The 22,875-nt window shown below is 39.4% G+C and overlaps 1 protein-coding gene across 1 annotated transcript in view; it reads left to right on the forward strand.

The window, feature by feature from the left end:
• Frmd7 (FERM domain containing 7) overlaps positions 1-22,875 on the forward strand; it is a 91,363-nt gene that overhangs the window by 63,074 nt on the left and 5,414 nt on the right. Inside the window, exons 3-9 of the mRNA XM_077794020.1 lie at positions 3,133-3,237; positions 4,049-4,091; positions 6,316-6,349; positions 9,009-9,106; positions 16,968-17,082; positions 17,272-17,419; positions 22,414-22,509. Coding sequence (XP_077650146.1) covers positions 3,133-3,237; positions 4,049-4,091; positions 6,316-6,349; positions 9,009-9,106; positions 16,968-17,082; positions 17,272-17,419; positions 22,414-22,509 — 639 coding nt within the window. The remainder of the gene's footprint in view (positions 1-3,132; positions 3,238-4,048; positions 4,092-6,315; positions 6,350-9,008; positions 9,107-16,967; positions 17,083-17,271; positions 17,420-22,413; positions 22,510-22,875) is intronic.

The following is a 22,875-nucleotide window of genomic DNA, read 5'->3' on the forward strand; positions in this document are numbered from 1 at the left end:
CTGCCTCAGCCTCCTGAGTCACTGGGATTACAGATGTGTACCACTGCAACCAGTGAGGAATGAGTTTGGAACCCCCAGGAATCAGTGTGCAATGGTTATGACCCAGTAAATTAGACATTATAAATAAAAATTCACATGTATTTTTGTGTATGTGTATATATATATGTATGTATGTATGTATATTACAGTACTCTACTATACACTTATTAATTTTACAGTACTCTAATCTAAGGAAGATGATGGCAAGACAGGATTTCAGGATGGAATTCCAGTTTCTTGAGAAGGGTTGACTGGTGGTACAGAATTTAGATCCACTAAGGATCTTGATTAGAATGTTGAAATATGCCAACTTAAACAAGAGCAAGAAATTGTACAGATAATCAGAAGTTCACAAAAGAGAAAATAGAAAAGTCATAGATAAGGTAATATCATGACAAAGATCATCATGACATGAAATTGGAGGAATTGGATCATAATGTTAAAAAAAATTAAAAGTTGCAGTTCAGACAGAACCAAGACCATACCTATTATGCAACACATTCCAGAAGTCTGGCCAATTTGAATGTACACTATGGAGGGCTGAAGGGAAATACCTGTCCAGGACAGAGATGGGGGTGAAGGACACTAGCCATGTGAGTGCCTGACCTGCAAATGCATAAATGCCAAAGGCTTTTAGAGTCATTTGGCAACATATACAGGGATGAAAGAATCAAGGGATTATTCAAATAAACATGGTATAGGATCTTGCTGAAGGGAGCAGAAAGCCTTGATTTGAAACCTTAAAAGGATGACTATATATTATTTGTGACTACAGAAACATTTAAATATACAAACACATGGAATGTGGCAGTGTTGATAGGGTGGATTAAGTGCCCTGATGGAAAATAAGAATAAAAATGAAGAGGAAAAAGGAAAATCTTGAGTGTCTTAAATTGTTTGCAAAGAAACTGGAGTCTATGACGGAATTTAGTCCTTGTGACTGAAATGTTTCTTTGGTGTTGGAAAAAGTATTGCTGTCATCCCTCTCTCTTTAGAAATTCCTTTTTTTTTTCATAATAAAAATCCCGTGGCAGCTCCTTGTCTGGAGGACTTTAAAAATAGGAGCGATTTCATCTGTCTGGAATGGTCTGTGTCAGCACTTGCCCTAGGCAAGGTTGCTACACAGGCAAAACGCCCCCGCCCCCTTCCCCCTACCAGGCACCCTCATCCCTAGCCCCCCACACCCTTGGCACCCCCCATCCTCAGGGCTGACTCTGACTTCCGGCCTGGAGCTCCCATGTGAACTCCCACATCAAATCAAACTCCTTTTCTCAGTACAGCAGCTCTCTCTCCAGGTGCTAGGGATGCAATAGGTTTCACCCTTTGTGGCCTATTTGCATTTAAAAATAGGATCCTGGTTAACCCAAAAGAATCTTGAGTTGGTGGAGCTCTGGGCTGTGTAACCAAGTGGAGGGAAGTCCTGGGGGAGAGGGGTGTGTTTTTGGTCAGTGGGGGAAGGGGCGAGATAGGCCGCCTTCCTGGAAGCTATTAAATCCCAGATGTGGGCTCTTTTCAGTGAGCTGCTGCCTTGGGGTGGGGGTGGATGGACTTTCTGACCTCTCAAGGTTGCTGTGGATTCTATGGGTCGGTGATTTCCCTGCACCCAGCTTCCATTGCAGCGCTCCGGGCGCCTCGTGACTTGGCTTTAACTAGAGGTTTTCAGCAGTTTGTCTTTGTGCCTATCAGCCAGGGCCCAATTTTCCCATCACGGTCTTCCTTGCAAACAGCAACCCTTGGGTTTGGCAATGGTGGCGGCTGAAGATTAGCCCCAGCCATACTAAGTTCCAAGAGATTTCCACAGACAGCTCTTCAAAGCTCTTGTTCTCACAGAAGAAGTCTAAGGAAGGCACTGCTTCATGCTCTCAGTGTGTGTGGGCTTTATGCAGAAATATTTGTGGCCTTATGTGAAAATATTTGTGGCCTTATGTGAACAGAGACTCCCGTTGCCCACTTGGTGGGCAAAACTATCAAGCAAAATCTACTCAAGGAGTGCATATGATTAATTTGGTCCGATTCATATTGGATTAGCAAACATTCAAGGTTTCCTACTATGTGCTAGGTTTTGAGTTGGACCAGATGGGTAACAAGGAAAAGAAAGCATGGCCCAGGCATCTTAGAGCTGGGGTTGTGGATTAGTGGCAGAGCACTTGCCTAGCACACGAGAGGCACTGGGTTCGATCCTCAGCACCACATAAAAATAAATAAATAAAATAAAGCTACTGAATCCATCTACAACTAAAAATATTTAAAAAGAAAGATAGAAAGCTCAGTCCCAACTGTGAAGGAATTCAGTCTAGGGGGAAGATAGACATTCAGCATAAGAAGCACCATGTTTGAGGTGAGCCAGGGTGCATGGGAGCACAGGGGCCTGCCCTTGGCCAATAAGGCTGATAGCATCAGAGACAGCTCCCCTGGGGAGATGACATCTGAGCTGAGTAGGAGTAAGCCAACCACAGAAAGGTGGGAAGGAAGGTCTGTGGAGAAGGAATGACATGAGCAGAGGCAAAGAAGCATGAAGCAACTTGACATGTGTGGGGAACTTCCAGCAGGCTGTGATTATTAGGGGAAAGTGTCAGGGAGAAGGGACAAGAAATGAGGCTGGAGGGGCAGATCATGTGAGCGAGAGCCCAGCCTCTCTTACTGAGGAATATAAGCTTTATCCTGAGGAGAGCCTCTGAAGGATTTTAAGCAGGGGAGTAAAGGGTCAGATTTACATCTTGATTAAACTAACTGTCAATTGAGGGAAAATCATTCAAATTGCCTGTGAGATGAATTGATTAAAATTTCCATTGAAAGGGTAAATTTGCAGATCAAGCCATAGTTAAGTGCAAGGCTCTCTTTTTCCAAGAAGAGCTATCATTAAGCTGAGGCTTTTTCAGGGATGTTGCTGAAACCATGTATACATAGATGCACATATGTGTTTGTAAAGCTCCCAACATCTTTTAGGAGGAATCAGGTCCTTTAAATGATGTGGTGGGTAAAGGAAAGGGGCTTTAGGAGAGTCTTGCTGCTTCAACCCTTTATTCCAAACTGCAGCGACAACATAAGGTTAAGAAAATGCAAACTGTGCTGTGATCTCTTTGTTTTGTTTAGCAAAAGTCATCTGGAAAGGCACTGTTTAACCTGAGTTGCAGCCATCTCAATCTTGCCGAGAAGGAATATTTTGGGTTAGAATTCTGCAGCCATTCTGGAAACAATGTAAGTTTCTTTTATTGTAGGCTTTTTTTGTGTGTGTCTAGAAATGCTTGCAAAGGCAGTTTGCATCTAGGTATGTAGGGCTCAATCCCTTAACTGAAAAATGAAACACCATTTACATACACCTTACAAAGTGATAGAATGTAATAACTATTGCCCCTTCCTCCTTGTTTATTAAAAGTCAGCACAGTTTTTCAAACACAAACTCTTCTACCACATGCTCCAGTTTTGTCACTCTCTGAACAGTTCACCACACTGTATCCACTTTGACTTTCCAGAGGCTGGACCTCAATCCCCAGAATTAAGGCTCCTGACCTCCCCAGAAAATCTTTAGGGGATTCTTCCTTCCTCTTTTTCAGTCCTAACATTCACGATGTTCTTTTACTGTGTCCTGCGCTGGCATATCTACTCCAGAACCTTCCCAGAAAGGCTCCTCAGGTCTATCAAACAGTCCTTTGGGGGACGGTAGGATTCAAAAATGGAGCCAAATGCCTTCATTAGTCTTTGTAGCAATTAATGAGACTTGTGTGTGACACCTTTGTCATCCAACTGAGGCAGGGGAGCAGTGATTCAAATGTCAACAACAAAGAGTTTATAGATCAACAACATTCACTGTCATTGGAAAAATACGAGTGGGCAGATTGTGGTGAAGGTACATCGTCTCTATGACACTGCTGTTTGTTTCCAACTATCTTTAGAAAGCTAAATAGTCCTGGTATTTATTTCATGCTGCCCTTTTTCTGGTACCAAAAGAAAAACTGCTGTGCTCAATGCCATGTTCTACCAATTTTTTTTTTCATTGATGTTATTACAGGTTTGGTTGGAACTTTTGAAACCCCTAACAAAGCAAGTAAAAAGTAAGTATGGAAAATCATTTAAGGAATATAGTTTGCAGTTCACACTTGAAAAATATTTCAGCAATCCCACACTATTCCTTACCTTAACATAAGGGGAGAAAAGGACTTTGACATATTATCTCAATCCTTCATACATTCAGTATATTTGGCAATTTAGAAAATTGTTTTAATTTTGCCTGAGATGAAGGAGATCATGCCGCTGGATCTTTGAGTACATCTGAAGAACACTGGTAATTATGGCGCTCTGTGGATTGGCTCTAGGAATAGATCTCATGCTCTGGCATGCAAATCTTCAAGCATCCTTAATGTCAATCTGCAATGCCATTCACTTTCTGCCTGAAGAGTCATTAGTTTTATGCCATCACAAACACCCCCCATTTGCTTCAGTTCATATTCGAGTGCCTTCTATGCATGAAATATTTCCCCCTATAGTTCACTATCTAGTGTGGTTGTTCTCAAATTTCAGAGTGCCTTAGGATCACCTGGGGTTCTTGCTAAAATACAGATTCCTGAACCTTATTTCTGGGTTGTCCACCAGCAATCTGCATGTTTAACCACTTCTGCAGGTGTTTCTGAGGCAGATGGACGTCAATCAACACTTTGAAAAACACTGTTCGGTACCTCTTTTCCTGGTTCCTCTTCCCCCACCTGCTCTTTACATGTGGGTGCTTCTCACAGTTCTGTTTGTTCCTGCTGTGTAATGATCATCTGTCACATTATTCTAACAGCTTCCAAACTGATTCTCCCCAATCCATCATCTACATTACTCCCAAAGGGATCTATTGAAAATACAACCCTGACCACATTGGTCTCCTGCTTAAAATGCTTCCTGGCTCCCTTTTACCCACCAAGTAAGGTCCAACCTCCTCAGCATGATGACCCAAAGCACTGGTCTCTGACTACCTTTCTAGCTTTGCCCCTTTCACCAACCATTTGTATTCCTATCTCTGCTGACTTTAACAAAACTAACCTCTGGTGTAGGCGTGATAGATAAAATATAGGATGCCCAATGGAATTGGAATTTCAGATAAACAATGATTTTTTTTGTATAGTACATCCCGTGTAATTATTATTTAAATGAAATTCAGATTGAACTGGGACTCTTGCACTTTTATTTGCTGAATCTGGTAGCCTTGTTCCATTCTCAGCTCCTCTAGAAAGATTTCCTTGACCGTCTTCAAACTTTTTTCTCCCTTTTGTGCTTTCCCAGTACTCAGTGCTTACAACATTTTGTGGATTTGGATTTGTCTATCTAGATATCCAACTCACCTACAACACTGGCAGCTAATAGCTGCCTTTGTATTCCCCTTGGCACATGGTAGGCACCCAAGAAATATTTACAGAATATCATTTATTGATTGGCACTAATGCTATGTGTATGTAGTTACTTGTTTCTTCTTTTTAGGTATACATAACAGTAGAGTGTATTCTGACATATTATACATACATGGAGCATAACTTATTCTAATTAGGATCCTATTTTTGTGGTTGGACATGATATGGAGTTTCACTGGTCTTTTATTCATATATGAATATAGAAAAATTATGTTCAATGTAACTACTTTAATTCTTTTATTATTTGTGGTGTTGGGGATGAAACCCAGAACCTTGTGCATGCTGGGAGAGTGCTCTATAACCGAGCTGCACATACCCTTGGCTCAAGTTTCGTATTTTCAAATGCAAGTAGGTGCAAAAATAGGTAGATATGGTTCTTCTAGTGTATATTTCAAGATATAGACATTGGTCCACACTGCTTCTAGTTCCTTTATGAGAGTCTTAAGCCAAGTGATAATCATGTGTTCCAGCTTAACTTGGGCCCTTTTCTCAAGCAGGAATGCAGAATCCCAAGCAGCAAGTGGTAGATTTTTTTGAATAGGACATTTCCAAGGACAAATAGTAGGCCCCAAAGGGGGCACATCTTAAAAAAAAAGAAACTATAAGGGAGAGTGGGTAGGAGAGGGGTGGGAAAACTTTTCCAATTCCTGTCCATGTAAAGACACTATACAAATGAAAAATTGAATTTAAAATAAAAGTCTAATGGAAAGGACTAATAGAAAGGGGAGGAAAGTAAAGAAGTAGGTGTGGGTGGGTGGGTGTCTGTGTGTGTTTCTGTGTGTAAAGACCTGTAACTGTTATGATGGACATTTAATTACAACTTATGGAGATATTGTGTTTTAAGATCCTAAGGAGGTTGTTTTCAAATTTATGGTGAAATTTTTCCCAGTGGACCCTGGACATCTTCGGGAAGAACTTACAAGGTATAGTACCTTTGTGTCTGCTGCATGATGTTACTTGAGGATCATCATTCTCCATTGATTGGGAAGGGGCTTCTGGCTCCCCTTAGCAAGACTTGGCTCTATGTCACTCTCTGGGAGATGGAAAGGAGCAGGAGAGAGAAAGAGCCTGGCTGGTCTCCAAGATGTAAATCTTCAAAAGTTTGGAGCTTCAGGGAGAATGAGGGGTGATATTCTAGAAGTGGTAGCAAACCTGGCTGACCCTTAGGGGTTATGTTATTAACTGCTACAGCAATAACCATGTTCTCCCTCATAGCATGTTTCAATAAGTATAGGCATGATACCAGCTGATTTCTGTGAACACTGAAAATAGGCACGTGTGTATATATATATATATATATATATATATATATATATATCATAGGTAGAATCCGAGACATTCTGTAATGATGATGTATACTTATGAAAGATGCCCTTTGGAATGACAATGTAAACCTACTTCTGCAAAAATTCATTGTCAATACAATACTCCCCCAACCTTTACTCTGCTTTCTAGACTTAGACTCTTAAACATAGAACAGATCTAAGAGATAACCCAGTCCAACCCTCTTGGTTTACAGATGAGGAAACATGTCCTGGGAGTTAAAATGATTTGGCCAACATCACAGGATGTTGGCAGTTATTCTTCCTGACGTCTCCCCTCCTACATGGTTCATAGATAGTTCAACCTCACCCCTTTCATACAAGGAAACTTTCCTGAGAGGTCCTGCACAAGTCACTTTTCATAAGCCTCTCTCTTCCTATTTTTCTCTCCAGATTCTCTCCTTATTTGTGATAACCTGATATCTTGGTATTTATGTTAGTTTGCATTCATAAACCCATTTCAGTTAAGTTTTAAATTATGACCAATTTTGATGGAGATAAACATATTCTCTTCCCCTCCCTCAAAAAAAAAAAAAAAAAACAACCCGAGAAAATCAATGTGATGATGAATGATTCATCAGCTGTTCAGAGGAAAGATTTGGTATTTGTAGCAGGCAGCTGCCTTCTTAACAGCAAGGAACGTGTCAAATGACAAGAAGTTTCTTTCTTGTTAGGAACACAAAGAAATTCACTTTCCTTTTAGCAACTGAACTGATTTTTTTCTCATTTCCATCTCTATTTGAAAACAGGCAATGGCAAAGGTTAAGTTCCCTTTCGCTTTTCCCCATTAGTACATTTAAGAATACTTAACTGGCTGAATTCATAAGGATACTTGTTTGAGGCTAATATGTGGATTTCTGTGAGTGGTGTGCAAATATAATTTTTCTAATTGAGTCATTTCTAATGCATTAGGGAGCTCACAATTCTAAGGATTATAATGATTAATGCTTTTGTAAACTGAATAATCATCTGCTAAATTTTTCAATCTGTATTTTAGTCTATCACCTGCAATTAATTTTGATCCACCACATGGCCTTCAAGGCTTAATTAGTTACCAAAAAGGTCAACTGAACTTCATTTAGAAAATCACATTTTAGTCAGGAGTGGTGGTGCACAGCCATAAGCCAGCTACTCCAAGATGATGAGGCAAGAGGATCATAAACTAAAGGCTAGACTGGGCACTTAGCAAGAAACAGTTTCAAAGTAAAATAAAAAGGCTGAGGATGTAGCTGACTTGCAGAGTGCTTGTCCAGCATATACAAGGCTCTGGGTTCAATTCCCAGTGCCAAAATGATTGTATTTTATATAGGGAAGCACCCACCGTAGATATTCAATAAATGTTTTAATGTATAAAATAAAATCAATATTTTATCTTGGACCACGGAAGAAAGCAGTGGTGGAGACTTTATTATACACATTTTTCCCCAAAAGTTGATTCTCCTTTGATAAGACCTTAAATGTGTGGGACAAATGCTGTTTGGTAGAGCCCCAAATACCAACCTTCATTTTAAGGGTCCCTGGTGAGATGCTGGTGGGGAAAAAGGCTTAATTCCATTCAGCAAATGTTCCTTATGATACCTCTTCTGTGTAAAGTGTTGGGCTGGGCTCCAATGATAGAGATAGCAATTCAGGCAAAGGGAATAACGTGGGCCGAAGCCTGGCCCCAAGTCCTTGATTTCTGAAATCATAATCTTTGGGTGATATGACCTTGTTAAATCATGTCACCCCTCTCTGTATAAGTGTAAACCAGGCTGATCATTCCAGGTCCACCAACCTCCTTGTTATTGCAGAGAGTACTTGATAACACTGTTTTGTTTGCGGTGCTGTGAATGGAACCCAGGGCCTCATGCATGCTAGGAAAGCACTCAACCACTGAGCTACACTCTAGCCTTTGATTGCACTTTCTCAACAGTTCAGTACTGGCCTCAAAAGTGCCTTCATTCTTGCTGGCTCTTATTTTCTCTCTTGTTTGGAATGTGGCTTTGCTACGTGGCAGAAACTACCAGAGAATGATTGGCCACTTCCCTCAAGTTGGCGGGAGGATTTGGCCAGGGTGATTCCTAATGGCTGCAAAAACTGCCAAAATGCTGGATCAGCACTTTGTGGTCTGGGGCTGGTTTGGGGCTGAAGCAAATTTTACGCATTACTCACCACTGGGGGTGCCATTCGTCTCTTGAATTATCTTGGGTCTGGCAGAAGTGAAATGCTCTTTCTTATTCCTGTTTCTCTCTCTAAGAGATTTTTCCCAACTTCTTTGCAGGTATCTTTTTACTCTTCAAATAAAGAAGGATTTGGCTCTAGGAAGGCTTCCCTGCAGTGACAACTGTACAGCGTTGATGGTATCTCACATCTTACAATGTAAGTAACTAATGTCTGCTTTGGGGCCTATCAGCCAGATGGAGACCCAAGCAAAAGAGCTGAACATCCCAGTGTGAATATCACTGTGTTAGGGCTTAAAAGGACAGACAGCCTGGATAAGATCTAGAGAAACAGCATGGTGAAGCAGAAAGAGGCTGCTTCATTGCAGCCATTGAGATTTGTATCAAATTCTGTTCTGTCTCTACTACTTCCTAACTGTGGAGGGCAAGTCCCTTTCCTTCTCTGAGCCTGAGTGCCCTTGCCTTTAAAATAGAAATAAGAATACCCTCTCACAGGGTAGTTCTGTAGATTAAAAGTAAATGCTGATTTTCTTTTACCTCAGTCCAACCTGCCCCTCCCACTGCCCCTGGGCTTGCTGTCCAGGAACTGGTTTGGACAAATCTGGGCATGGACTTTGCCAGGCAGGCACTGACTGCCTCTGTTTGCCCCCAGGATACATCTCTGGTATGTGCTCTCTGTAGCACACTGTCACGTTCAATATGATTTCTGTGTTGCTCTTTATCATGGTTTCAGAGAACAAAGCACAGAGTACAGCAGGTGGAGAGAGGCTAAAAGGGAAAAAGGCCCCAGGCATCTATTAGTGTTCCCCATATCCTAGCAGCCATAGTTGGACTAGGCTGAATAACAAAGGTAGGCGGAGGAGGCAGAACAGTGGGGGCCTGCCTGAGAGGGTTGACACTGGACAGGCCAGGCTGCTCCTGTAGCCCTAAGGGTAGGGTCTAGGCAGCTGAAGATAACATCTCTTCTTCTAAGGCCAGCTGGACTTTCTCTCTATTTTAGAGGCCTCCCAAGAATACACTGTTCCTTAGAAATCCTGCAGGACCATAACTTCAGTTTCTTGTTTCATAAGTTCATTTTTGACCTCTGCCCCCTTACCTTTCTGCCAGTCCATAAATGGTTGATTTCACTAGGAACCCCAGAACAAAGTGCTTGGATGCAGATGGTGTCTGAATCCATGTTTATCAAGGGACTCCTAGCTGGGACAAGTAAAAAGAACTGAAGTTTATCTCAGCAAGGCAGAGGGCAGTAAGAGCAATAGTAATCAGGGAAGGCTGAGGGAGGAGGTGGCTTTTGTGCTAGACCTTAAAGAGAAACTGGGGAATTGGATAGATGATAGGCAGAGAAAACAGCATGAAAGAAATGGTGGTGGGGCAAGAAGCAGCATATATGGAGGATGCAGAATGTCCAGTAGAGCTCAAGCATGGTGTCTATTTAGGAGAAGTAGTGGAAAGTGAAGCATCATTTTGAAGATCCTGAATGCCAAGGTCATTAACCATGTGTCCAATATTTTGTTTGGCACTGGGATGTGGGGCCTGGGTAGAGTAGATGGAGGAAACATTGTTGGAAAACATCTTTCTCCATTGGCTGCCTCTTAAAGTAGCAACCGGGGGTTGGGGTTTCTGGGTGGCCTTTTTGGGGGGAGCCCAATTTCATTCTGAACAATTCTGCCTTATGTGTTTGAGCATTCCCTAGTGGCCAATTTCAGGCATAGCATAGGGCCCTTCAGCTTTCCCAGGAGTTATTTTGTTTATCAATAGAAGCTCTTTCCATAGGGGAGCTGTGGAGGCGGGAACTAAACTTCCAGTGAGTTAGCTTTTCATAATTGATCCTGGTCAGGCTCACTGGACACTAAGATAGTATGCCAGTCACAACCAGATTGCTCATTTATCTGTTCATTTTTTCACTCATCCAATATTGGTTGAACACCTGCTGTATTCTAGGCATTCAAGAACCCTGCATCCTGACGTTCTTACCTGCTTAAGTCTGTCTTGGAACTCATCTTCTCTATGGGACATTTCCTCTCAAACACAATTTATACATTTCAAATGAAGCTTCCCCCTTATGAACTCCCTTAGTAACGCTTCTTTGCCATTTATTCAACAAAAATTCATTTGTGCTTATCAAATACATGCCATGTACCAGATACTATTATAGGTAATTGAGGCCACAGCAAGGAATTGAAACAAAAATCCTCACCCTCATGGAGTTCACATGTTGACAGCGTTAGAAGATGATGAGGGCAATGGAGAAAAATAAAGCATGGAAGAGAGATAAGGGATTCTGAGAGTGGGTACTGAATATTGAAATAAGGTGGCAAGTGGAGGTAAATGTACTGTGAAGGAAACAGTTGAACAAAGACTTGAGGGAGGTGAGAGACCAAGCCATGCAGCAAAATCTGGTGGAAGAAAGTTCTAAGCAGAGAGAACATTCAGTGCAAAAGGCCTGAGGTGGTAACATACTACGTGTCCTGGGGGGAAACATCGAAAGCTATTGTGAGTAGCTGGAGCTGAATGAGACGGGGAGAGATTAATCCCGAAGGGCCTTAGAGACCCTGTCTCTAAATACAATATAAAAAGTGCTGGGGATTTGGCTCAGTAGTTGAGTGTCCCTGAGTTCAATACCTGGTCTTAAAAAAATTGAAAACCAAGTCCTAGGCACTCACCTGTAATTCCAGCAACTCAGGATCCTGAGGCAGAAACATCAAAAGTTCTGGGCCAGCCTCAGCAACTTACAAGACCCTGTTTCAAGAAAAGAAATAAAACATATTAAAGACATACAGCTTGACTCTAAATGAGATGGGAAAGTATTAAAGCAGTTTAAGCAGAGGAGTGAAATAATCTGAATTAGATTTTAACAGGATCATGTTAGCTGCTGTGGTGAAAATACATCTGAGGAGGGAATGGTGGGAGTGGGGAGACCAGATAAGGGGAAATTACAGGAGAGATAATGATAGTTTGGACCAGCATGGTGATACTAAAAGTGCTCATGACATTTGTCACCTTCTGTTATTGGTGATATTTACTTATTTGTATGTAATAGTTCTCTTCCTAACTTGTCATAGTTCTGCATGAAGAGAAAAACAAGCCCAGTCTTAGATGTTCTTATGTTTTCAGCGTGGGGTCTTGTGCTTAATAATTCCAAAGTCTAGGGTTGGGGATGTGGCTTAGTGGTAGACAACTTGCTCAGGATGCGTGAGGCCCTGGGTTCAATCCCAGCACTGCACAAACAAAAAGCAAAAACAAACGAATATACTAAAGGACTTTAATATCTACTTAGTCACTTAAGAAGGAAGAAAAATAAGCCAAAAGTTTGATGTGTGATGTATTTTTTAATGGCTCTATTGATGTAGAATTTACATACAATAAATTCACCTATTTAAAAATGCACAACTCAACTCTGTAAATTTATAGAGTTGTGCAACCATTACCACAATCCAGCTTTAGAACATTTCCATAACATCAAAAGAGATCTCTCAGGCCCATTTGTGATCACACTCTGTTCCCATGCTTAGCACCAGGCAACCACAGTTTATTTTCTGTTTCTCCATATTTGCCTTTTTTGTACATTTTATGTAAATTGAATGATAGAATATGTGGTATTTTGCATCTTTTTCTACTCACCATATTTTTTAAATTCATAAATGTTTCAGTTCCTTTCTGTTGCTGAATAGTATTCCATTTTATGTATGTACCATATTTTATCCATCTAATCACCTGGTCATGGACATTTGGATTATTTCCAGCTATAATAAATAACGTTATAAACATTGGCTCACCAGTCTTTATATGAGTACCTGTTTTCATTTCTCTTGGGCAGATTCCTGAGTGTAATTGCTTGGTGTTGTGAAATACTTATGTTGAATATTTTAAGAAACAGCCAAACTGTTTTCCAAATTGTTACATTAACACCAGAAATGTATAAGGTTTTCAATTTTTCTATACCTTCATTAATATGTGTTTATGAAGACATATCTTATTGAAATTATAATTATCAGCATTTTCCTAATGACTAAAGATTTGACAACTTTTTGTGTGCTTATCGGTGTTTGTTTTTGTAAAATGCTTATTTAAAACTTTTGCCTATGTTAAAAGAGTTAGCTTACTATCAACCTTTTTTTGGGGGGGAGGTACAGGGTACCAGAGATTGAATCCAGGGGTGCTTAACCACTGAGCTACATCCCCAACCTTTTTTTTTAATTTTAGTTTTATTTTGAGACAGGGTCTCACTAAGTTGCTGAGGTTGGCTTTGAACTTGCAATCCTCCTGCCTCAGCCTCCCAAGCTGCTGTGATTATAGGTGTGCACCACCAGGCCTGCCTCATTTGAGAATTTAAGACATTAAATTTGTCTTTTGACCTTATTTCTGGACTCTCAATTATGGTTCGTCAATCTCAACGTCTGTCCTTTTATGATTATTTACACTTACTTTATTGTTGTAACTTTGTAATAGGTTTTGAAATAAGCAACTGTATATATTCCAACTTTATTTTTTCTGCAAAATTGTTTTGATTAATTTGCATCTCCTCATTTCTATGTAAATTTTAAGCTTATTGATTTTTACCAAAAAAAAAAGTCTGTGGGATTTTGATGGGGATTGTCCTATGTTTATAGCTCAATTTTGGAAAAAGTTGCCATCTTAACAATAGCAAGTCTTCTAGTCCATGAACATGAGATATCTTTCCACTTGTGTAAATCATTTTTCAAAATTCATCAATGTTTGTAGTTTCCAGTGTACAAGTCCTACACTTCTTTTGTTTGATTTATTCCTCAGTATTTTATTCTTTTCTTGATGTTACTGTAAATGCAACTATTTTCTTAATTTTATTTTCAGATTGTTCATTGCTATTATATACAAATATATTTACCTTTTGTATATCAGTTTTTTCTTGCTGAACTAATTTATTAGTTTTAGTAGTTTTGTGGGTTCTTTATGATTTTTGACATACAAGATCATGTTTACTCCAAGTAAAGACAATTTTATCTCTTCCATTTCGAGCACATCCTTTATATATCTTCTTGCCCGACTATAATTACTAGAACCACCAGTATCATGTTGGGTGAGATAGCAAGAACAGATATCTTTGTCTGGTTCCTGGTCTTAACAGAAAGCATTTAGTTTCTAACCATGTAGTATGATTATAATAGTAGTTATAAGATTTTTCCCATATTTTTTACTGGTGCATGATAATTATACATAATGGGAGGATTCATTATTATGTACTCATATGTGCACACAAAATAACAATATAATTTGGTCAATAACATTCCCCAGTATTTCCTTTTTTCCCTCCCCTCCTTAGCCGTAGGTTTTTTCTTTGCTTATTTGTTTTTTTCAGGGCTGGGGATTGAACTCAGGGCCTCACACATGCTAAAGAAGTGCTCTGTCACTGAGCCAAGTGTTTTTACCATAAATGGGTGTTGGATTTACTCATTGCATTTTCTGCATCTATTCAGATGATAATGTATAATGAGTTGGGGTGTTTTTTTGGTGTGTGTGTGTGTGTGTGTGTGTGTGTGTGTGTGTGTATGTGTGCATTTGTGTTCTTTATTATACCAATAGGTGTATTACATTAATTGATTTTCGTATGTTGAGCTTACCTTGAAATCCTGAAATAAATCTTACTTGGTCATAGCATACAATCTTTTTTTTATGATGTTGGTGGATCTTTATTTTATTCATTTCTTTATTTGTGGTGCTGAGAATCAAACCCAGTGCCTCACATGTGCTCTACCACTGAGCCATAACTCCAGCCCCTGCAAAGTTTTTTATTTAATGCCGAATTCAATTTGCTGGTATTTTATTGAGGATTTTTGCCTCTGTATTCACAAAAGATATTGACCTATACTTTTCTCTTCTTGTTGATGTTTTTATCTGGCTTGGGTATTGGGGTAATACTGGGCCCCTAGAAAGAATTGGTAAGTATGCCCTTCTCTATTTTCTGGAAAAAAAAATTGTGAAGAATTTATATTTATTACTATTTTGAACATTTGATGAAATTAATTAGTGAGGCTATCTAAGCCTGATTATTAGTGAGATTTGTACATTTATCAGTATTGGTAAAATAAATGAACAAATAAATAAATTAACAAGTCATTGTATTGGCCTTTAGAAATGTTTGATATATGGAGATTTTCATCATAATGTGATTTTGAAATATACATGTGTACCTTAATTGTCTAAAGATGACTAAACTGTCTGTCCAAAATACAAATAGAACACAAAGAAAGAAAAGAGAATATAAACAAACAAAAATCCTTCTAGCTCTCAAACTAGGTACCCTATTGTTCACATATTTTGCTTACCACAGGATTTCATGGAGAGTCTATTTACATTTTTTAAATTTTTATTTATTTATTTGTTTATTTATTTATTTATGGTACTGGGGGTTTAACCCAGGGGGTACTTTACCACTAAGCTACATCCCCAGTACTTTTTACTTTTAATTTTGAGAGAGGGCCTCACTAAGTTACTGAGGCTGGCTTTGCACTTGCAATCTTCCTGCCTCAACCTCCCAAGCCACTGGGATTACAGGCATGCACCACCGTGCCCAGCAAGAGTGTATTCACTCTTATACAACATACACTTCTAATAGGTGTGGAGATCTGATTTTCCATTTTATGTTAGATGAGAATTTGATGACCAGGAAGTAATTCATATAAATCTGATATGAAAAAAGCAAAAACAACAATGATGACAACAATTTAATAAAACAACTATAAAGAAGACAAAAGAATCCAAATGTCAAAGCAGCCTGAGGCCTTTTAAATTAGGGGCAGATAATCCCTAAATACCTCAATTGCCTGCATAGGCATAATGCTATAAAAAGTATTTATAATAATAAGCTGGAGACATCTAGAAAAGAGTAAATTATGATCATGCATACACTGCTAGTTATTTGAAAGCCCAGAATAATTTCCAGAATGATTCATCTCCTGGGGATTCCAGATAGCTGGGGATTTACTAGATTTCCAATGTATAGAGTGATAAATTGGCTGAGACTGGCTTGCATTATAGTTAGCATGTTTATTCCCCATTCTTGATAATATATAATCAGGGTGGAGTGAAGTTGGGGGGATGAATTAGTCTACTAGGGCTGTCAAGGAAAAATACCAGATACTGGGTGGTTTAAAGGAGAGAAAATAATTTTCTTATGATTCTGGAAGTTCAAGATCAAGGTGTTGGCTTGTTTGGTTTCTTCTGAAGCCTCTCTCCTTGGCTTATAGATGGCTGTCTTCTTGCTATGTCTTCACGTGGTCCTTTTGCTGTGCTCACATCCCTTGCATCTCTCTGTATGTCCAAATTTCCTCCCTTTATAGGAACACTAGTCAGATTGAATTACAGAGCTCCCAATGTCCTTGATTTTAACTTAATCACCTCTTTAAAGGACTTGTCTCCAAATTGAACCATGTTTGGTGGTACTGAAGGTTAGGATTTCCACATTGGAGAGAAAAAATTCAACCTCTAACAGGGGCTAGTTGGAAGTAGGAGATATAAGAAGAATGTGGGAAAAGAAAATCCCAACAAAACATGCAGCTGTAATCTTGGTAATAGGTCTGTTGCTTACTATACTGAAACAGCATATACCAACTGCTCATATTAGAATATCTAGTGTCTATACCATAAATTCAGTCAAAGAATAGATATTTATCTCTGTGTTCTTATTTTTAAATTTTTTTAGTTGTAGATGGACACAATATCTGTAACTTACTATACTGAAACATCAATACCAATTGCTCATAATTTGAAAAATAGCCAGTCAGTCCTCCCCTACAGAAATACACATATATGTATAGCATGAAGTCAGAGGCATGGAGCTACAACTAGCTGCAAAGAAAGAACTATTTGGGGGAGATCATTAGGCTGAGTTTGCTCTTTGGAACTTCTAGAGCAAGTATATTAGGGCATCTAAAAAATGTAAGCTGTGACACTGTCCAGGACCTCCAGAGACACCTTGAGGTGTCCAAAATGTGCAATGCTTCTGTTCATTTCTGTTTGCAATGGCTGAGTTGCTTAGTTCCTCGATGGTAATGTGAAAAATGTCACTTTCTTTTGTCATGCAGCAGAACTGGGAGACTTTCATGAAGAAACAGTCAAGAAACATCTGGCACAAAGCCGGTACTTACCAAACCAAGACTGTTTAGAGAGCAAAATCATGCACTTTCATCAGAAGCACATGTAAGTACTTTAACTGGCACCTGCTTCCCCAGTGGAGGACACTAAAGCTGGGAACAGATTCTTGAGAGCAAGCCCTTAAGCCTGAGAAGCTTCAGGCTCAAGAAAACACTGACCTCCTCATGGAGCTCTCAGAGTGGAGGTGTCATGCGTGCTGGATTTATTAGGCTCATAAATTCTTTCCCCTTGCAGTGGCAAAAATCCAGCTGAATCTGATATTCTACTACTGGACATAGCAAGGAAACTGGACATGTATGGCATCAGGCCCCACCCTGCCAGTGATGGTGAAGGGATGCAGATTCACCTGGCTGTTGCACACATGGGAGTCCTGGTGTTACGGGTAACAACTCTTTCCTTCCAAGTCCTTCAGCTTGCCAGGTTATCTCCACTCAAACTTGGGTGTCTGTTCCCTGGGTGATCACAATACTCAGTTTTACCAACTGCTAGAAAGGGAAATAATGCTTGAAAAGTCCAGGGGTAAGCCATCTCCCCTCAATGCACTTTGCTTCAAGGTGCAATCTGTAAATAACTATCTATATTCTAAGGGGTTCACACATTTGTTGAGGCCAGCATGGTAGGGAAGTAAAGTCACGAAGCTCTTTGGAACTTCTAGAGCAAGTATATTAGGGCATCTAAAAAATGTAGGCTGTGACACTGTCCATGTCCTCCAGAGACACCTAGAGGGGTCCAAAATGTGCAATGCTTCTGTTCATTTTTGTTTGCAATGGAGGTGCCCAGTGCTAGCTGGTAGGGCATTAGTGCTCAACCTTGCCACTGACTGTTGCTATTTACTGGCTCATTCTTTTCCCAGGACTTTGTTGTGAATAAATCACTTGTAAGAGAGAAGGGAGATGACCTAAGGCCCACTGACCCCCAAGACCAAATTAGAACTCTGGAGTTACCAAACAGGTCATGTAAGGATTCAGCTAAGAGAATCTTGGCCTTCTCATTTATTTGGTTATAAACTTTTCAGCATGAGAGTCAGTCACACTGATGAGCAAAAGACTCAATGGAGTAAAATAAGCAAATCCCAAAAAGCCAAAGACAAAATGTTCTCTATGATATGCAGATGCTATCACACAATAAAGTGGGGATACAAGTTCATTGGGTTAGACAAAGGGGAATGAAGGGAAAGGAGGAACATGGGAATAGGAAAAATAATGGAATACATTGGACATAAATTTCCTATGTTCGATTATGAATTCACCACCAGTGTAAGTCCACTTCGTGTCCAGCTGCAAGAATGGAAAATTACACTCCTTTATGTATAATATGTCAAAATACATTCTATTGTCATGTATAACTAAAAAGAACAAATTTTAAAAGCCTCAATGCATCACAGGTATATGTGTTTATCCAGGAGGGCCTTGTTACCCTTCCCACTCTAACCCCTGGTCCTTGCCATTTCTTACTGCACTGGAAAAGATGGGAATGGTAGCAAGGTAGAGCTACCATGTTGCTTGTGATTTCTTTCAATGTGAATATTTCTGTAGGCAGTTGGGAACAATACAGCTGATGTTACTTAGAATATGTTATGTCTCTACCCTAAATTCAGTCAAAGAATAGATATTTATCTCTGTGTTCTTGTTTTTAAAGTGTTTTTTTTTAGTTGTAGATGGACACAACATCTTTATTTATTTATTCATATGTGGTGCTGAGAATTGAAACCAATGCCTCACACATTCTCAGCAAGTGCTCTACCATTGAGACGCAACTCCAGCCCTCTGTGTTCTTTATCATATTCTTTCTTTTTTTAAAAGGGTTTTTAATTGTTTTTAATATATGACAACAGAGTGCATTACAATTCTTATTACACATATAGAACACAATTTTTCATATCTCTAATTGTATACAAAGTATGTTGACAGCAATTTGTGTCTTCATACATGTACTTTGGATAATGATGTCCATCACATTCCACCATCATTGCTAACCCCCTGCCCCCTCCCCTACACCCCTCTTCCCTATCTAGAGTTTGTCTATTCCTCCCATGCTGCCTCTCCCTACCCCACTATGAGTCAGTCACCTTATATCAGAAAACATTCACCATTTATTTTTTTGGAGGATTAGCTAACTTCACTTAGCATTATCTTCTCCAACTGCATCCATTTAACTGCAAATGCCAGGCTTTTATTCTCTTTTATTGCTGAGTAATATTCCATTGTGTATATATGCCACATTTTTTTATCCATTCATCTACTGAAGGGCATCAACTACATCCTATAAAATTAAACTGTTTTAAAGTGTGCAAGTCAGTAGTTTTTAGTGTATTTAGGGAGTTAGGAAGCCATTTATTTATTCATCCTTTTTTCAGTATATTCTTTGTGCATTCTGTACCAGGCACTAGGGCTACAGAGGTAGATAAGAATGATCCTGAATTCATAGCACTTGGTTTCTAATGAGGAGAAGACAGATAGTTAAATAAGTAATTACGAACAAGGGCCAGGAGTTTGTGCTAGAAGTGTAGGGCACTAAGATAAAAGGTGAGAGGGCCTTAACGTTTAAGCCAAGACCTGAGGAAGTTATCCAGGCCACAGGGCCAGAGTTGGGAGTTAAGGAAGGTTGTTTCAAAGAAAGAGAGAACAGACAAAAGGCAGTCAAGAAACTAACACTGAATGTGAGACAGACTTGGTCCCAATAGTGCTATCAGACTTTTAAATAATCAACAAACTAATAAATGTGGTGCTTGTAGGGAATGGTTAGGTGGGAACAAGAGTAGGGGTGATGGTGGTGAGAGTGAAACTTCTCAATGCTACATATCTTTTTTTTTCCGTGTGTGTGTGTGTGTGTGTATGTGTGTGTGTTTTGCAGGGAGTACTGGGGATTGAACCCAGGGGCACTCCACCATCCCCAGATTTTTAAATTTTTTTGATACAGGGTCTTGCTTAAGTTTCTGAGGCTGGCCTCAAACTTGGCTTCAATACTATTTATCTTTTGTGTGTGCTTTTGGTTTTCAACCATGTGAATGGATTACCTCTTGAACAAACAAATAAATGAAAAACAAGGTAAGCTGTTTAGGCAGACCAGGAGATCCAAGAGAGTACAGGGGAGTTAGGAAGGGACATAGGCTGCAGGAATAAGAATATTCTAGAGAAGGCATTCATAATAGACAAGAAATAGAAAAATTGTGCTCTACATGTGTAATATGAATTGTAATGCATTCTACTGTCATATATAACAAATTAAAATAAAAAATAAATAAAAATAATAATAATAAAGAAATTAGAGCCAGGGCTATAGCTGAGTGGTAGAGCACCTGCCTCTCATTTGTGAAGCTCTGGGTTCGATCCTCAGCACCACATAAAAATCATGTCCACCTACAATTAAAAAAATATTTTAAAAAAAGAAATGACCTAAGCCTCTATTAACTGATGAATGGTTAAAGAAAATGTACAAAAATATACAAGATGGAATACTATTCAGTCATAATAAGAATGAAATGCTGTCATTTACAACAATATGGATGGAATTGGAGGCTCTTATGTTAAGTGAAATAAGCCAGGGACAGAAATGAAAGTACTAAAAAAGTTGATGTTGTAGTTGAGAGTAATGGTTCCCAAAGACTGGAAAAATAGAGGGAGGGAAGGATGAAGAGAAGTTGATCAATGTGCACTAAGTTACAATTAGATAGGAGGAAATAGCTCTGGTGTGCTATTGCACAGTAGGATGACTATGGATAACATTTATGTCTTACATATTTCAACAAAGCTAGAAAAAGTATTCTGAATGTTTTTTAAACATTTATTTTTTTAAGTTTTAAGTGGACACAATATCTTCATTTTACTTTTATGTGGTGCTGAGGATCGAACCCAGGGCCTCACGCATGCTAGGCGAGCGCTCTACCTCTGAGCCGCAGCCCCAGACCCTGATTGTTTTTTAAAAAAAAATTTTTTTAGTTAGAGGTGGACACAATGTCTTTATTTTACTTTATGTGGTGCTGAGGATCGAACCCAGTGCCTCATGCATGCCAGGCGAGCATGCTACCGCTTGAGCCACATCCCCAGCCCCTGAATGTTTTCATCATAAAAATATTTGGTGAGGGTTGTGGCTTTAGCTCAGTGGTAGATCACTTGCCTAGCATATGTGAGGCACTGGGTTCGATCCTCAGCACCACAGAAAAATAAATAAATAAAGGTATTGTGTTCATTTACAACTAAAAATATTTCAAAAAATATTTGATGAAATAGATATGATTAACCTGGCTGGAACATTGCACAATTATATATGCATTGAAGCATCACATGGTACCCCATTAACATATATCAATTTTAAGTTTTTATAAACAGCTAAAACACTAATTTAAAAAGTGAATCTTTTCAGCTGGGTGCAGTGGCACACGCCTGTAATCCCAGTGGCTTAGGAGGCTGAGACACGAGAATCTTGAGTTCAAAGCCAGCCTCAGCAATAGTGAGGCACTAAGCAACTGAGTGAGACCCTGTCTCTAAATAAAATACAAAATAGGGCTGAGGATGTGCCTCAGGGGTCAAGTGCCCCTGAGTTCAATCCCTGGTACCAAAAAAAAAAAAAAGTGAATCTTTTCTTCAAAGAAAATGAATATTCTCAAGAAGGTGCTATCAAAGCTGGTAAGAAGGCTTGTCTATGTGGAAGGTATTTTGAGTAAGGAGAATGAGGAGACTATAGGAGAAAGGTGTATATTTGAATGAAAGAGTGTTTTTGTGTGTGGGGGGGAGCAGTGGGAAATACAGCTGTATATTCAATAGAAAAGTAACAGGAAAACTCAGCCAAGACTTGATGATGCAGGCAGTGAGGAATTATTAAAGGTATTTGGGTAAATGGGGTGGCAGGAGAAATATGTCTTTTTTTTTTTAGCAGCTGACTCTGCAAACATGGGAAAGAGGTGAGTTTCATGAACCTATTAAAGTAATCCATTTCTACTGTGATCTCACTGTCTAAGCCAGAAACCATCCCCAGAGCAGCCCTTGTGGCCCACCTGAAACACCTGGCCATAGCTTCTACTTAGCTCAACAGGATCATTCTATGCAAGAGATGGATCAAAAATAGTTTCATTCACCAGGGGCTGTGGCACATGCCTGTAATGCCAGAGACTCAGGAAGATAAGGCAGAAAGATCACAAGTTCAAGGCCAGCCTCAGCAACTTAGCAAGATCCTGTGTCAAAATAAAAACAAATTTAAAAGGACTGGTGATGTAGCTCAGTGGTAAATCACCCCTGGGTTCAATCCCCGGTACCCCCCCCCACACACACACACACCACACAGTCCTATTTATGAAGTGCATTTTCAATCATATTTGCCCTGTTTTACAAGCCAAATTTTGCTTACACAGCCTGAAATCAGCTACATGTTTTATTACAGGGAAATACAAAGATCAATACTTTCAACTGGGCTAAAATCCGCAAGTTGAGTTTTAAGAGAAAACATTTTCTTATCAAACTTCATGCCAATATCTTGGTAAGTAGATTTCTAATAAATTCTTTTGCTTTTCTGTTCACTTGGAATTTCTTGGTTGCTTCTGCAAATGTTTTGAATGTAAGTGGTGAAAAGCTGACCAGCCCTGAGGGGTGATATATGCCCCCTCTCTTGCCTCTACATAACCAACCAGAGCTTTACTCACACTATTAGCAAAGACAAAACACTAAGAAATCTGATTTGTAGTTCAGAATGAGTAAAGTAAGGGAAATCTCTGTGGAAATAGTTTTTGAGGGGTTTGATGAGTCAAATGGGAATGAATGATTAGAATTAGGACTATGGACCTAATCACTTGATGTTCTCCACTGCATTTTACAACATATATCTTTTTTAGAGGTTTATTTATTT

This window comes from Urocitellus parryii, chromosome X, assembly GCF_045843805.1.
Source record: "Urocitellus parryii isolate mUroPar1 chromosome X, mUroPar1.hap1, whole genome shotgun sequence".
NCBI classification, from domain to species: Eukaryota; Metazoa; Chordata; class Mammalia; order Rodentia; family Sciuridae; genus Urocitellus; species Urocitellus parryii.